The sequence below is a fragment of the Rosa rugosa genome, chromosome 4 (genome assembly GCF_958449725.1).
Source record: "Rosa rugosa chromosome 4, drRosRugo1.1, whole genome shotgun sequence".
Classification (NCBI taxonomy): domain Eukaryota; kingdom Viridiplantae; phylum Streptophyta; class Magnoliopsida; order Rosales; family Rosaceae; genus Rosa; species Rosa rugosa.
The window spans coordinates 16,909,981-16,926,940 of NC_084823.1; the positions used below are offsets into that span (position 1 = coordinate 16,909,981).

The 16,960-nt window shown below is 37.1% G+C and overlaps 1 protein-coding gene and 1 long non-coding RNA gene across 3 annotated transcripts; both read left to right on the top strand.

Annotated features, from left to right (window-relative positions):
- The first annotated feature begins 285 nt into the window (after positions 1-285).
- On the top strand, positions 286-690 carry LOC133744432 (uncharacterized). Its single transcript, XM_062172539.1, has one exon. It carries the CDS (start codon positions 286-288, stop codon positions 688-690), a length of 405 nt encoding a protein of 134 aa, XP_062028523.1.
- An 8,664-nt stretch (positions 691-9,354) lies between these two features.
- LOC133746425 (uncharacterized) lies at positions 9,355-13,571 on the top strand. 2 transcript variants are annotated; one of them, XR_009864130.1, is made up of 6 exons: positions 9,355-9,612; positions 9,731-9,951; positions 10,024-10,567; positions 12,000-12,111; positions 12,253-12,357; positions 13,165-13,571. It is a non-coding gene; the product is annotated as an uncharacterized LOC133746425 (long non-coding RNA). The 2 variants fall into 2 exon arrangements; XR_009864131.1 differs by having other exon boundaries at positions 12,000-12,080.
- The last annotated feature ends 3,389 nt before the right edge of the window (positions 13,572-16,960 follow it).

Here is a 16,960-nt window from a genome sequence, read left to right on the forward strand (position 1 = left end):
CTTCATAAATTGTTCGATGATTTCCTTATGCTTTAAGGTAAAGATGCATTGACAAGGAGAAATGGGCTTAAGTTACCTCCAGGTACTATACCCTATTCCTAAATTTTATTAGCTCATAAGTTTTCTTTTAATTCGACGTAGTCTCCTAATTCTAACCTCATGTCTAACTAGGTAAATTTTTATTGGTGGATGCTGGATTTGCAAATAGACGTGGTTTCTTAGCACCTATTAGAGGCGTCCGCTATCATCTCAAAGAGTTCAGTGGTCAGGGTCGCCACCCTGAAAATGCGCGTGAGTTATTCGATCAATCTTCGTCATGCTTCCTTGAGAAACGTAGTTGAGAGAATATTTGGAGTACTTAAATCCCGTTTCACAATATTCAAGACTGCACCTCCATTCCCATTTAAGACACAAGCGGAGCTAGTGTTGGCTTGTGCAGGACTTCACAACTTTCTTCGTAAGGAATGTCGTTCTGATTTATTTCCTGTTGAACCGGAGGATGAAGAAGATTCTGAACATGAAGAAGATCCGGAAGATGAATTCCAAACCCAAGACCAACAAAGAGAGGAAGCTAATGATTGGAGAATGGAGATAGCTAATCATATGTGGAGAGATGCAAGACCTGCACCTGATCCTGAACCCAATCCTCCACCCGTTGTTGAAGGCAACAATGCAGCAGAACAATCATGATTGTTTGAAGATGCAGGATTTCCAAGTTTTGTTTTTTTTTTTGTTTTTTTTTTCTAGTGTATACGACTGTTTTACAATGGTATTAGTACAATTTTTTTTTCTTTTATGTTTTGGTATTTTTCAACATAATGCAGGCATAATATAAACCATTCATGGTTCTTTGAATTTGTTCATATTGACTAGCAGAATTAAAATATAGGGAATACATGATGGTCTACTCAAAAGAAGATGAAGAAAAATGAAGCTTTTGATAAACCATCAGAAAATTTGATAAACCATACCCACTCTCTGCTTTCACTCTCCATCTCGTCTCGATTTCCTTTTCTGTTTCTTTTTGTTTTTGTTTTTTTTTTCTCACTCTTTTGGTCTTGGGCCAACAAAAACACTCCATCAAAATCCATAAATTCTAGCAAAAAGTTTATACAAATCAGAAAAAGTCTATACGAATCTATTTATATAAAATCCTGAAAAATTTTACAAATCTATTGAAAAGTCTTTACAAATCAATAAATTCATAAAATCTATTGAAATCTATCACTTAAAAAAAATCCACTAAAATCCAACTACAATACATCCCCCTAAATCTAGTTTGTTGGTTCGCTCCATAAATGGATATTTGTCACAAGTCTTGCTTGATTTTGAATCTAGGACTCGAGTTTATAATTCTTACTCAAGAGAAATTTGCTAATATGACCCATGTTTTGACAATCTTGGTTGGCCTTGATCTCCATTAGGTAGGACCATAGGAGGAGTTCTCACTTCTCAGTTTCAACTGAGATTTGATTCCATTAGTCAATTGCTGAATTAGAATTGTGTAACATCCAATAGCCCACCACTTAAATTTTTCACTCCACGAATATGCGTATTGTATTTTATGATGCAATCTTGTATTATATTAAGTTCTCAAGTTTAGTTTCAGATGCATTTGCTTATTATAATAATTTTATGATGCAATTTTTTTATCTTCTCATTGTATTCTAAGGATGACTATTTAATTGATGAGTAATTGATGGGCAGATGCGGCCATATGTTTTCCTTACGTCACCATTTCATGCAGAACTGATGGCACTTAGAGATGGCATCTTGTTAGCTCGGTCTCTACAACATGAAGAGGTACTTTTCGAAAGTGATTGCTCACTCTTGGTTCAAGCTATTACTTCTCCTTCTCAAGATTTGTCTACTATGAATGTGTTGATCGAGGAAGTCAGGCAATTGTTGAAAGGCAAATCTGGGTTTAGTGTTAGTCATGCTAGGAGGGAAGCTAATGTAGTTGCTCATACATTGGCCTCTCATGCTCTCAAAGATAGTGATAGTCAAGTTTGGTTTGTACTAGCTCCCACCTTTATAAGGGATGCCATTCGAAACGATGTAATCGTTATCTGATTCAATGAAACTACTTTTCAAAAAAAAAAAAAAAAAAAAATACACACTCCTTGTTTTTGAACATTTTTTAAATACTTTTATACCCTCACAAGTCACAACAATAATAACAAGAATCTTAACGAAAACAAATTGTAGAGACAAGACGAGAAGCAAATTGAGAAGTCAAACATTACTCTTCTTCAACATTAATCTCATCAATTCATTAGTAACGAGTTAATTCTTCTTGCTGAAGTACATACTGCCATGAAACCAATAGTTAGGCACTTTGTCTCCAAGATGTTGCTTCTAACCCATTTGCCAACACGAGATTGAGAATTCCAAGAATTTAATGCTATATATGTTAATTGAAGAAGATTTACCAATGAATAAAGCGAATTTACGAATAGAAATTTAAGAAATTTTGCAAAACACAGCAAGAAGTCCAAAAATGGCTACTTGCATTAGTACGTATGAAAGATAAACATATGGAAATGAGTGTCCTAGCCTAAAGAATTTGAACTCACTTGGGAAATCAGGTAGAGTCCTCAGGGTTATAATGACATAGCCATAATATAAATTTGAAAAAAAAAAAAAAAAGTTCTGGAGAATTTGATGAACTGCAAGGTATGGCTGGGACGAAGTCCTAGGCCTTGATGGGATAATTGAAGTTGGTTGTTTATTTTTATATTATTGATTTTATAAAAGATAAGAAGGGTATAAAAGGAAGTTTAAGGAAAATGTTAGACAAAAACAATTTGGGTGTGTATTAAGTAAATAGACATGTATTAATAAAATTTCTCTTAATTGATTGTTGTTTTCCTCTATATAAATTGCATATGGTTTTCTTGTTTGCTACATAATTCAATTTTTGCATACAACATTGTTGTAGAATGAATTATTACTTTTGGTTGATGATCCCTTTGGGTCCACCACATAATATGAGCGGCATAGAGTATGTGATACGGTTGCTATCATGAGTGCAAACAACCATTTTTCATATTACAAAGCTAAGCGAATCACCTCAAAATAGCACTTATATATATTGCATTATTGCCTACATTTTAGACAATTTTCTAAAAGTTGTAAATGTTCAAGAGTATTGTAGGGTAGTAACAATTGTTGTCCCTAAAACCGTTTTCATTGACTATTGCAATTTTGAACATCATTTTCTTCGTATTATCCTTCCATGAGAATAGGTATCTAAAAAGCCCGAATGCCATGACTTATGTATAATTATTGAGTCATCATGTGATTATGTTGGTGGCTTTGAGCTCCTAACAATATGGAGAAGCTCAAAGCCACCAACATACTCACATGATGACTCGATAATTATACACAAGCCATGACGCCAGGGTTTCTAGCTACATGTTCTAATGGAACAATAATGCGGAGAAAATGAAGTTCAAGGTTTGGTGAGGTCAAATTCTATTACAATAAGGAGGTTATTTTTTACCAAAGGTGTAGTTACTTGACAAAATGGCTAAATTTACTTGACAAAATTGGTTTGGATAGTATGTACCACATTAATAGTATAAAATACCAAAATTTTCTTTCCAAGAAGCAATAAACACGCAAGGATAAGGTTTTGATTTGAACAACAATGTATCCATATTGATGAGTTATTACAAGCTCAAAGACGTGGCTACAAACATGAAGAATAAATCATCACCCCCAGAAATTTTTTGAGAAATGTTTTATTTCATCTTAAGTTTAATTGTGATGAGTGGACTAGGGCCAGTGATAAGGCTAGTTTGAAGAAAAGAAGCCATGTTGAGCTGCTTTCTTGGATTAAGCCTGCGGTTGGAGTCCATAAGCTCAATGTTGATGGGTCAAGAACAACCAATGGTTCTATTGGAGCAGGGGGTGTTATAAGGGACAATACTGGTTGCTGGTGTGGTGGTTTTATGATTAATATTGGTGTTGGTGAAGTTCTCCAAGCTGAAGCCTGGGGTCTGTTCCATGGTCTACATCTTGCTTTGAGCTTAAAAATATCCAAGCTGGAAGTCGAATCGGACTCTGCAATTTTGATCAACCTCATTCAAAAGGACAATGTTGATTTACATCCTCTGAGGACCCTAATCATGAACTGCAGGAATCTAATGAATGAATTTGTCTCAATTCAGGTCCAGCATATCCATCGTGAGTGCAATTCAGTTGCTGATCTCTTAGCTAAGAACAACACTCTTCATGCTAAAGGGGTATGTACCCTCCATGATCCTCCTGCTTTAGTCACTGAAGCTCTCCTGTATGATATTGTTGGAGCTCCTAGAGCTAGAAATTTTAGTGCCAGCAATGCTGGCTAGTTTCCTTTATGTTGTTTTCTTTCTGGGCTGATTGCCCCTTCTGAAAAAAAAAAAAAAAAAAAATTTAATTGTGAAATTATATATTGTTGGTCTTATTGACAATTATTACTTTTTTACAAAAGGCAACCTAAAAAAATTATAATTTAACTGGCCTAAGTTGGAAACTATATATAATAGGTTACTTCTATACAAAGTATCACAATATATGTAGGTTTGACTGTAATTAGCAACAAGCTCAGAAAACCTTTGAATCCTAAAAAAAACTCGGTAACGATTTACATGCGATCAATTGAGAATTAAATTCATCAAAACAAGACCAAGGTAGCATGACCAATAGTATTCAATTTAACTCATGCATTGGCCCCACCATCTTATCTACCATTTAACATTGATCATAGTTCATTCCAAACCAAGGTTAACCACAAACCATGAAACTGCAAACATCAACATTTTGTCGCCTGCAACTAAACAATACCTCAAAATTCTTTGCAAACATCATTTAAAGTAGTGCAAAACCAACCTCATGTCCCTCCTAGTTAGCATAATAATGGACACAACCTATTTAAGCCCTCATATGCCTCCGAACGACATCAACAAATGATCAAGATGTCTTTCCATGCATTAAGAAGCGAAACCCCTTGCCAAACAAGGAGAACAAGGGTTTCGCCGTTCAATCACATAGTCAAATACATCTTGCCACCATCTAGGAAACAAAAAGAAATGACCTCTTGGACTATGGAATCGGTTGAAATTATGATGAGCTGAACGTTGTCAAATCCCACTGAGAAATCTACCCAACCACAATAGCTCCTAAATCTCGCTTTGGAATCTGAAAGTATACCTCCCAAGCCCTAACAGACTAGGTGTCAAGCAATCTTTGTTGTTCGAACCAGTCATCCTAGTCTTCGACATGATCACCAATAATCCAAATTGACCAATTATTTTTGCGTGTAGGAATCATACCAACAACCACAAAAGGAAAGAGCAACGCGAGATCTCACTCGAATTTGCCAAAGACAAACAAACATATTTGGGTGTTTGATGATAAAGCACCAAAACTAGTCACCATGCTCTTTGCGAGCCCTAACATATATGTTGTATTGTGTTAACATAGACAAAGTAAGAAAGGGAGTACTCCCTATTTGACAATTTTTTTACTTAATTGGTAAGGTGTTAATGCCTATAACGACTCTAACAAGCTTTTCTATATGGTTTTAAACGCTCAGCTGCGAGTTGAGTTGCTCATTGAATTGTGCTTGGATGGTTAATTGCTTGTTGAGATTTTCTCTTAGTGGTCATGAGATGTATTGTTTTAATTACCTTTTTTTATCTTGCCAAAATGGATACTTATTGATGCAATTTTAGTTTCATAATAATGTATCACACCTTTGCACATATACTCGGCTCTAAATATGGAAGCGGAGGTGTGTAGAGCTAGTATTCTTCTTTGTATTCACTAAGGTTGGTCTGAAATTGATATTGAAAGTGACTCTATACCCAATTGATTGCGGTGCTCCAAAGTGGGGAGAAGAATTTCTTAGTGGTTACTCGGGTTTTAGATGATTGTAGAGATTATTTAAATGCTTTCCAATCAGTTAGAATTCGACATATCTACCGTGAAGCAAATGGTGTTGCAGATAGACTTCCACACCTTGCTAGTTTGTTTTCCATTGATGATGTTTAATTAGATGAGACTCCTGCTATTATTTAGGATGTTATCTACGAGGATTATTGTCATTGTTCCTCTGTAGCTCGAGGTTCAAGTCTTATGTCCCCCCTGATGCAAAATTTTAATATACTAAATGGAATCGGCGTGAAGCTAAGTCTCCCAACTAGCTAGACTGGGTTCCAAACAGCTTTAAAATAATAATAATATTAATAATAATGTTGTTGAAGGATATCAGGATGTGTGCCTTACCAAACTAGGATTACTTTTTGTTGTTGTAATAGGAGAAGATTGTTTTAGATTCCTAGTTCTAATTAGAATAGGATTCCTTGTACTAAAAAATTATGTACTTGTACTCCCTATATATAGGGGCTCCTATTATCAATGAAAGAAACAATTATATATTCTCCCAATTCTCTCTACAATTCTATTTTCCTTAAACACGTTATCAGCACGAGCCCTAGCCCTAGCTTCAAGAAGCCAAAATCCCCGTTTGTTGCACACCTACCTCCGCCGAGCACAGTGCCCCTGCGCCATCTGCATTTGCCTACCAAAGAAGCACTTGCACGCCTATGTACAAGCCCACCTGCACACATCTAGGATTGAAGCTCGACTGTAATATATCCTGCTCTAGGATCGAAAGCTCACCAGCAATCCTTCATGCATGTCTACAATTCTCTTTTTCTTAAACAAATGTATCATATAATTTGGATATCAATAACATTGTCGTTTTTGGTTTAAAAAAACATATGAAGAAGAAGAAGAAGAAGAAGAAGAAGAAGAAGAAGAAGAAGAAGAAGAAGAAGCAAAAATGACAGTTTCGGTTAGGGCTGGGTTCGGATCGGTTCGGTCTGAAAAGTTTGAAAACCGAGTCCGAAACCGACACTGTCGGTTCAGTCAGGATCGGTTTTTACAGAATGAAGAGACTGATGATAAAATGACTTGGAAACAGTCGGTTCGGTCTATCGGTTTTTCGGGCCAAGAAATCTGTTTGTCCAGTATCTCCAGATTGACTCATTAACTCACTGCATTCTGCATAATTGCAAAGTGCAAACTGAAGCAAAGTAACAAACTATACAAACTATGCAAAGTGATTGCAAACTGAAGCAAAGTAACAAACTATGCAAACTAAAGCATCCAAATGGACCAAATCTGCAAACAAAAGCCAACAAAAGATAAACTCAAGTAACACATAAACACAATCACAATGTCATAATCTGCTCAACTCAAGTAGCAGTTCATCAACTCAAGGACTTAGTTCATTACTTCATTATTTAGTACAGCCACAAACAGATAAACTACACTACTAAAGCCATAAAGCCATAGACAATGCAAAGCTGCAAATCACAGTAGCAGAATTATAAATAGTCAAAGCAGTAGCACACTAGTAGTTCATTATTTCAAGTTTTCAACCAACAACAACAACATTTATTTAATTCTTATAAAATATAATTCAATTCTTATAAAATATAAATAGCCATGTCTTGAAGTCTTGAACCCTCAACGACAAGGCAGAAACCAGAAAGCAGGAACTTCATGACATTGACACCATTGAGGCCTTGACTCATTGAGTCCACCTCCACCCTGCAAAAAAAAAGGGACATTCCAACCCAAATAAATAATATGCAGAAGCAATATTTGCAGAACAGCAGCTATATATATTCAAATGAAGGTTCAATACTCAATTACTTGAATCAAATAATCCACAAGTTCTTGGACACTGACCAGCTATATTCAGCTTATTTTATTTCTTCATTTTCTTGGCCTCTTCGAACTGCCAGCAGGCCCAGCAACCTTTAGTCCCTTCCCTGCCTTTTTCATTGTTGTCGAAGCTCCTTGCATGTTCATTGCTGCAACAGCTTCTTGGTTTTTCGTTCCTTTCCCTTTGGCAGCTTTGGCTTGCGCACTATTAGCTGTGTCTCGAAGCACATGGTCTACGAAAGAACAAATTGACATTATCACTTCTTGTGCAAAGTCATTAAACACAGAAATCAAGTATTCAAATGATTTAAAAATTGTACCTCTCTCAACTTCTTCATAGAAGTTCATATCCTCAAGTGTTGGAACATATTTGATGCTTTGAATGCTTTCTGACCTCAACCAATTTTGGAAGCATATCAACGCTTCAACTGTTTTTGAAGATAGGGAACTCCTAAATGGATTGATTACCCTCCTCCCTGTGCTGAAACAGCTTTCACTAGCAACTGTGCTTACTTGAATTGCAAGCACATCCTTGGCGACTAATGCAAGATTGGGGTACTTAGAACCATTCATTTTCCACCATGCAAGAAGCTTCCAATCTTCATGTTCTGGAGGTGGAATTCCACCGAGTTGGCACATCCAATATGCACACCTTCTTGTAATCCAATTGTTCTTTGATAACACATTGCTTAAAAACATCAATCCTTGCAGACAAACTCTTAACATAACGAACTGCGTTTCTAATCAAAGCCACAGATTTATCCATCATTCTTAACCCTGATTTCACAATCAAGTTGAGAATGTGAGCTAAACACCTCACATGTAGCCACTTACCTTCTAAAACAGGCTTTTTTTTTCAAGTCAGCATCTTTTTCCTAATGTACTCTACAACAACTTTATTTGCTGATGCATTATCCACCGAAATAGTCAATACTCTCTCGATTCCCCAATCAAGTAGGCATGTTTCCAGCAGCTTCCCTATGGTGTTCCCTTGATGATTAGGAATTACACAAAAGTTAAGAATCCTTTTGTGTAAATTCCAGCCACCATCTATGAAATGAGCCGTAACCACCATATAATTTATGTTTTGCACCGACACTACTACAGAAAATGAATCACACGACACCTCTCATACGACGCTACATTGTTTTCCGTGGTGTGAATCATTTCTCATTATTGAGACGACGGTTGTAAAATTTCCGTCTTCTAATATGAATTCAACCAACGGGTGTTTTTCATGCTGGAGTTATGAATTGTTTCAGAAGACATTTATAAATGGAACCGTGGTGTGAATTTAAAATAATTATAGGGCAGCAAGTTTTCCATCATTTGGCACTACTTAAATTTCCCTAGTATGTAGTGGTTATACGACGGTTAGCTTAAAACTGTGGTATGAATATAGATTTGCAAGAGCAAAATATGTCCACCAACATTCCCCCCAACATTTCCCTCCATTCTCTCCCCCCCAAACCCATTTCCCTCCCACCCAAGCACTAAGAAGAGGCAAACTGAAAATTTAAAAGTGGCATTCAGACAACATGTATGTGGAAAACGTGGTCTGATGCCTTATACATGCATGCATCAAGTAATGGCTTGTCTGGCCATGTGTCCATTCAAATCAAATTAGAACACTTGAAGAAAAGAAAAAAGCCTTAGACCAGCCCACAACTACCCCGAAATAGCCTTGGTACCCCAACCCCGACTCTCTCTTTCCACAACTCCACAGCTACACCGACCCCGACTCATTCCACAGCTACCCCAACTCTAAAGCCCTAAACCCTAAATCCACCACCTCCGAAGCCCCGACTTTTTGGTACCAATCCCCGCCTCCGAAGCCCTAAATCTGAGATTCGTCTTCGAATCTGGTTAGTTCTCGTCCTCTCGAATCTGGTAAGCCCTAAAATTTGGGGGTTTCTGGTTTCTTGTCCTCTCGCCTTCACTATGTATGCACGACACTCACTTTTGATTCGGATTCTTCACAAATCACAAATCACACTTTTGATTTCAGGTTTTGATTAATTGAAGGTTTTCGAGTTCTTCACTTTTGATTTCTGGTTCTTCACAAATCACATAATCCAAGGCGACCTCTCTTTATATGAGCTGAAGAACCCGAAGTTCAAGCTCTTTCGACCTCATGAACGGGTTAAGAGGATCGAGTCGGTGCCTAGCACAGATGACGAAGAACCCCATTGCAGCAGTCCAGCTCCAAAGCTGATTCTCTCCCGAAAGGTAAACGTCCCCAATGTAATTTCAATTGAAATTTCTGGGTTTGGTTCAGAGTCTCTTGTTATTTTTTTTTAGGTTCTTGTGGGAGAGAGTTGGATTGTATGTTAAAGTGTGCACAAGAAGATGGGTTTGGCTCCAGTTTGATGCAAGTTCCCGGAGATTCTTGATCTGGGTATGTTTAAATTTAGATACTTGAAGTCAATTTTGGTTTTACTGGTTTGTTTTTAGCTTCATTTGCCTATCTTTCATTTGTTCAAGAAAGGAAGTTTAAGGTGGTCATACTGAAAAGGATCACAATTTGGTGTTAACGTGGTTTCCCCTTCTTGTAAAAGTAGTTTTGTTTTGCTATTTATTTGAGTATCTCTGTTCTTTTAAGTTATTTGGACTTCTATAATTGTCTGCACTTCATAAGAGGAGTACAAAAGTCAAGTTGATTCAAGGCTTTATTTATGTGTGTGGGAGGAATGGCGTTGACGAGGTACCAGATACGGAATGAGTACGGCTTGGCCGATCCGGAGCTCTACAAAGCCGTGGATAGAGATGATCCAGAGGCCTTACTGGAAGGTGTCGCCATGCTCGGACTCGTAGGCGTCTTGCGCCAGCTCGGCGACCTTGCAGAGTGAGCTTCTCTTTCACTCTTTCGATTTTGTGGTGATTGATTTCAATTTCGAACCAGAAATTGCTGTTTTGACCAAAATGCTGAACCTCTAGGGTTTCTAGTTTGGAGATTGAGGATGATAATTCGACTAATGTGGTGGATTTCTATTTCTGAATGTTGTTCTAAGAGTTGGGCTTTCTTACTAGATTGACTCTGAGTTTTGATTGTAGTGTTATCTAGGTTCTTACCATTAAGCCTTAGCAACTGGAATTTTTGACAATTTTTTTGAGATTTAGTATGTTGGATTATGGATTTTAGTACGATCAGACTTGAAATACAATTTGAATTTGAATTTGATTACTGCAAATTTGTTTGGAGAAGTTGCTTAGTTCAGATAAAGTTAACTTACATCTATTGCCTTCATTGCATGGCTAAAAATTTATCAAGGAGTTGTATATGGTTTAATTTTAAATGAACTCATGAGAAATGGTGCTCTGATTAGGTTTGCTGCTGAAATATGTGGCCACTGATGTCAATATAGGAGGTTCTTTTGTTTCTTAAGTAATACATGTTAGATGATATGCATTCATGCTCGTTCATATCCATGTCCATTAATGAACCAACTATTCACACCTTTTTCATTCAAAGATTCAACCATATTGCTGAATCGTTGAATCCCTCAAGGGGGTATTTGACTTGGCATGATCCATGATGACATCAAATATAGGTATTGACCATTAGTGAGTGGGGCTATTGCCAGCCACATCAATGTCCCTCTGTTTTTCTTCAGAACAACAGGCTTCCTGCGCAGCACCATTAATAAGGCATGACCACCCATGCTGTCATCTGTTGTTAGTTAAAAGAAATGGTTTCTCTGGGTGTAAACAAAAAAATGAGTTTGGTGTAAAGCAAAGTTAGAAATTTTCAACCGGTCCCTTGATTGATTTCTATTGTATGCTGTTCTTTTTACTGATATACCTAGTATACAAGTTTCTTTTGGCAATTATCAAGACCAGTGTCTTTTAACTAACTAGTAGGCCTAGGTGTTGGTGTTCATGGTTGAATTCATTATGTTTACCAGTTTAACTAAATCTAGTACAGAAGCAATGATAGTTGATGGTAGCAAAAGGCCGTTTACAGTGCACTTGTAATTGATAATGAAGTGCTAACAATTTACTGGGAAGATAGGTGAAGATTTATAAATTATTTTATGTGAAACTGAGTTCATCTGGTATCTATATTTGCTTTAATGTTGTGTACAAAGATTGGGTCCCTCTTCCCTTGTAATTTGTTTTGGGTCATAATATTTTGCTGTTGAAACGGTTCTATATGTAGATTTCTTATTAGTTTCCATGTTGGAGAGGAAGTTCAGCTTTTCCTTGGAAATGCTGGAACAGCAATGAGACCATTGACTGTGGCAGTAACTATTGCTTATCTTGTGGACTTTGTGTAGGTGTTTCAACAATAGGAGCTATTATTATCACTGCTTCTTACCAAGTTGCTTGCTGGCTAGCTTGTTCCAGTTGATGCTGCTGTAAGTTCAAACATGATGGATAATCAGTGCGGTACTGATGATCAACCAATACACTAATGCATATGTTCTTAAGTATAGCTGGTCATAGATACCGTGTAGCATCATGTCTTATGATCGAATTCATGAATTATGAGTAGCACTTGATGAGTATAAGATGAATTTGTACTTGTAGGGGTTACAACAATTGCAGGGGGGAAATTGGACCAAGTGAAGATGAGAGCATATAACTTTTGCTCATACTAATTTGATGCTGTGAGTATGCTCGCTATGAATATAGGTTGGTTTCTTTATTGTCAGTTACTCAAGTTTGATTTCAACAACAATGTCGACTAGTATGAACTATAAACAAGTTAGAACTTTGGTTATGGGGGATCATGTATTGGAGTGATAATTATTTATCACTCGGCTGTTTGAGATTGGATGATATATCACTCTCTATTAATGTAATGTGACATGTGCACTCTGCATATGATAGTTGTGCAGTCTGCATGGTAATGTGACGTGCACTCTGCATGTAGAATATACATGTGCACTGCATATATTAATTATTTATGGCAATGGTAGTTGTAATTAAGTTTGATAATATACATATGCACTCTGCATATGATAGAGCAGATTCATAACTCTGTCCATGTATCCGTATATGGACTATTACAAAGCTAATGCATGTATAAAGCCATGAACCATAATAGTAATTGCTATCTCCCTTTTAGAATACTGTATGGACTTTTACTTTGTTCTTTTCCCTTTCTGGAAATCATCTTTTCAAGTGCAGAAGGCTAGCACTAGTTTATTCTGCTGTCTTTTGTATATTTGGATGCTAATATCTCTATATTACGGATATTCAAATGTTGATTTCATATTGTTGTCCTGCGAAGGCTGGCACTAGTTTATTTTGCTGTTTTGGATTATCACAAGTTAAAATTTTATATAGATCAGTGCATACCACAAACTGTTTCTTAATCTATAGATGCACAATTCCAGCAATCTACATTGCTATGAGAACCTTGGTGGTAAAAGGAAAATGTGACAATTCAGTATCCTTTTGAGGCATGAAGTTTGACGTGGTGGTTTTGTTCTGCAGGGAGAAGTGGAAAACCTATCTTTAAAAAGCACATTTCTGGCCAAGTTTGTCGTGGTGGTTTTGTTCTAAAAACAATGATCCAGGTTTGAAGGCTGCTTATAAACTGGACAATCATGTGGAAGATGGAGCAGTGACGAAAGCTTTTGAAGTGATAGAGAGAAATTTGTTTAGCTAGAAGTTGTACTGAGGCTAGAAGTTGGTCTTTTTTGGGTTGGCCTTAATTGCAGTTCTCCTATAGATGTGATTATGTGACATTTTTAGGTACATTTCTGGATGTATTTTGCTATAAGAGTTTCAAAGATGTGATCCCTTATTTTGTGGATACAATTAGCATTATCGGATCCATTTAGATTGCTATGGGATTATAACAGCTTTCTATTATGATTAAATTACTATTCTTTTGGTCATTTTTACTTCCAGAATCTGAATTTTGCCATTACAACAATAGTAGGAAAATATGTCATCTGATGAGGTTTTTAGGGTAGAATCAAACAAAATTTCTACAATTCAGACGACGGTTTGTATTGATATCATTGTTGGATACACACAAAGACAACAACTATTAAGAAAAATCATGGTCTCAAATGTCAGGGTACAACAGTTCGAGTTATATGTGTCGTGTGAAAGCACACATGCACTGAATTTTTAAGTCATCACACCACATTTTATGCTGGAAGAACTGTCGTGTGTATACAATTTACACAACGTCTTAAAAATAAAAACTGACTTCTGAACAACAAAAAGACAAAGCTGGAATCCTAAAAACCGTGGTATGAGTAGAAGTCACACCACGCTAGAATCCTAAAAACCGTGGTATGAGTAGAAGTCACACCACTGCATATTTCTGTCGATAGCTTGTCGGCAGATCTGCCGGTCCATCAGACGACGGAGTCAGCTGCAAACCGTTGACCCAATGATCGGTATACGACGGTTGAAAACCGTCGTCTGACAGCGTTTCATCAGACGACGCCTCGATAGACCACGGAAATGCAAAACGTGAGACGACAGTTTTAAACCGTCGTGTGAAGCCTTTTGTGTAGTAGTGCGATGTCCACACATCGGTGGTTAAATTAACACAGTGGCTAGCTAGCTCCTGCTTCAGTTTCAGCTTCTCAACATCATACAACTTCCAAAATGTGGTTACAACTAATCTTCTAGAAGGAACCTTGAACCTAGGACAAGCAACTTTACAAAATCTTTGAAACCCTTCCTTCTCCGGGTGACTAAATGGCAGCTCGTCTATTACTATCATCTCAACACAAGCTCTTAGGCAAGCATCTTGACTAAATGCTCTCATAGTTAAGGAAAGGTTCATTCAACTTCCCACCAGCTACAAACACTTGCTTTCTCTAGAGGTTGGGTTACTCTGTGGTTGGAAAGCGATTCTATTAATGTGATAGCGTCTATTTCCTCCAAGTCATTCTCTCCTCCATGGGACTTGAGAGTGAGATGGCAGAACTGCTTGAAGAAAATTCAACGAATGCAATTTCGTAGCACTCATATTTTCAGAGAAGGGAATGCAGCAGCGGACAAGATGGCAAATTTAGGTGTTTCAAGTGACTCGTTTACTTGGTATGCTAGCCCTCCTACGGAGCTTCACGGGTACTTGCAAGATGATTTTTTGGGCCTCTCAAATTATCGTTTTTCATTTTGAAAAATGGTCGGCATGATGATTTATGGTTGCCGAGATGATCCTGTTGGTTTGTTGTTATTGCTCACGCCTTGTTAGAGGCTTATACTTCCAGGAAGTTGTGATCAAAGTTAGCTACATGATCAACTGCATGAAGCTGCAAGGGATTTTTGGCATTTTTTGGGTGCTAGCCTTTTATCTTCATGGCTGTTTTTTTCTTTCTTTTAGAATTGTACATGAGGGGGGAAGTTCCCCTTCTCTTCTCTTTCGTTGACTTTTTTCTTCTTTATTTGGTTTTTGTATTTTTTCTCTTCATTATTAATAAATTGAATAGGGGGACGGGCGATGGGTTCCCAGAGTGGGGCAGACCCCTCGCCTTCGAGTTTGAGGGTGGGACAAGTTCCCTACATCGTCTGCCTCCGAGGAACTACTAATCCCTTATTCTTAAAAAAAAAAAAAAAAAAAAAAAAAAAAAAAAAAAAAACACTTGCTGAAACTCCTCCAGGTCTATCCTACCAGGATATTTTTTACACACAACCTCTATATGCCTCTTTAAACTACTGGTACCATTATCGTATGGATTACAGGCAAGGTCTGTGGAGCAATACCTGCATTTGGCGCGCTTGGTAGTCCCAACCTGGACATTCTTTCCATCTTTGAACTCATAGAGAGGTTTATCAATCTTCTCATAGTGCTCCCATACCATTGAACGTTCCCTCGACCCTGTGGATGTACTCGTCCTCGCTCTCTTTTTTGGTTTTGGTGGTCGTGACGATGTCATCGTAGATGGAGCTGTTGTTGTGAAATTTTAATTAAAACTCGCAAGCGCACGAATCGTCGTTAGTATAGTGTGCAAGTACGAGGTCGTTCCAACTGAGGATTGATAATTAATTTAAATCCTAACCTAATTAATCCAAACACAAAAACACATAAACAATCAAACTTAAGAAGATATGGTTTTAAGTTTTTTTCAATAAACAAATAATTTGAGAATTAAAGAATCAAACAACTAATGATAAAACCTAGGGTTTCGAAATCAACCACTAACAATCCTATTTATGTTTCAATGTAATTAACAGATTCTTTTGTTCCTTTTGATGACAATTCTCGTATCTAAGTCCAGGTACGGCACTTAGACCATAGCTTTCCTTAAGTGTATGATTCTCTCCAGGTACGGCAGAGGTCGTATATCCTAACATGCAGTTTATCCAGGTACGGCATAAATTTAACACTTAGGACTCATTACGTTCTAGAAAACAAGAGAATCATGCAAACCATTACTTCAGGTACGACAATAATGTAATTCACAACTCTTAATCACAAGAAGCTAATTTGAATTATATTGCAGGTACGCCTCAAATTCATCTTCTAATTACTAGATGCAAAGCCCTAAGGTGATCAATCAAAGAACTTAAACATAAAGCATCAATTCAAATAGTGACTAAGAATTCATCATAAAGAAACTATAAATCCATCCATAAATCATCAAAGTACATAAGCAATCATGATAGGACATCATCTTAACCCTAGAAAAAGGTTTAGCAAAAGATAACTAAATAAAACATAGGAAAAACATAAAAAGAATGGAAGGGGAAAAGAAGGGAAAGATGGATGAGTCGTCTCTGCTCCTTAGGCATCTACATTGTGCTCCGAGACTCCTCTCTCATGTAAATTCGTGCTCCCTTATATAGGGAAGATTTCTGCTCATCTTTGGCCTCATGTTTCCTTGTAAAACTTGGATTTAGATTCCTTTCTTCATTTGGAATGGGAAAAGCTTGAAATATCTCTTGTAAAAGTAGGAATAAGTTCCTCATTGAATCCACATCTGAATTAACTTCCTTGAAACATTAGGATTGATGATCTTGTGCCACGGAACTTGAGTTCTCCACGAATGGTTGTAAATTCCCGAGCAGATTTCCTGTCCGACCTATCTTCACTCAAATAATCATAACTTTCTCCAGAAGTATCGAAAACGAGATCCGTAAAATTCTACAGAAAGTAGACATCTGTAGCTTTCTAATGATATAAGGTTCATTGTCTAATTCGATCTGAGAATTTCCCAGTAATTTGGCGAAGTTGGATGTTCTGCACAAATAGATTCTGGGACCTGGGCGTCTTTTAATCCTAGTTAGCTCATTTTAGCTTCTTTTCTTATCTTTATATGGA

What these genes read in the sequence shown, in the direction of transcription:
- LOC133744432 (XM_062172539.1), top strand. Translation starts at nt 286, where the DNA reads ATGCGCGTGAGTTATTCGATCAATCTTCGTCATGCTTCCTTGAGAAAC.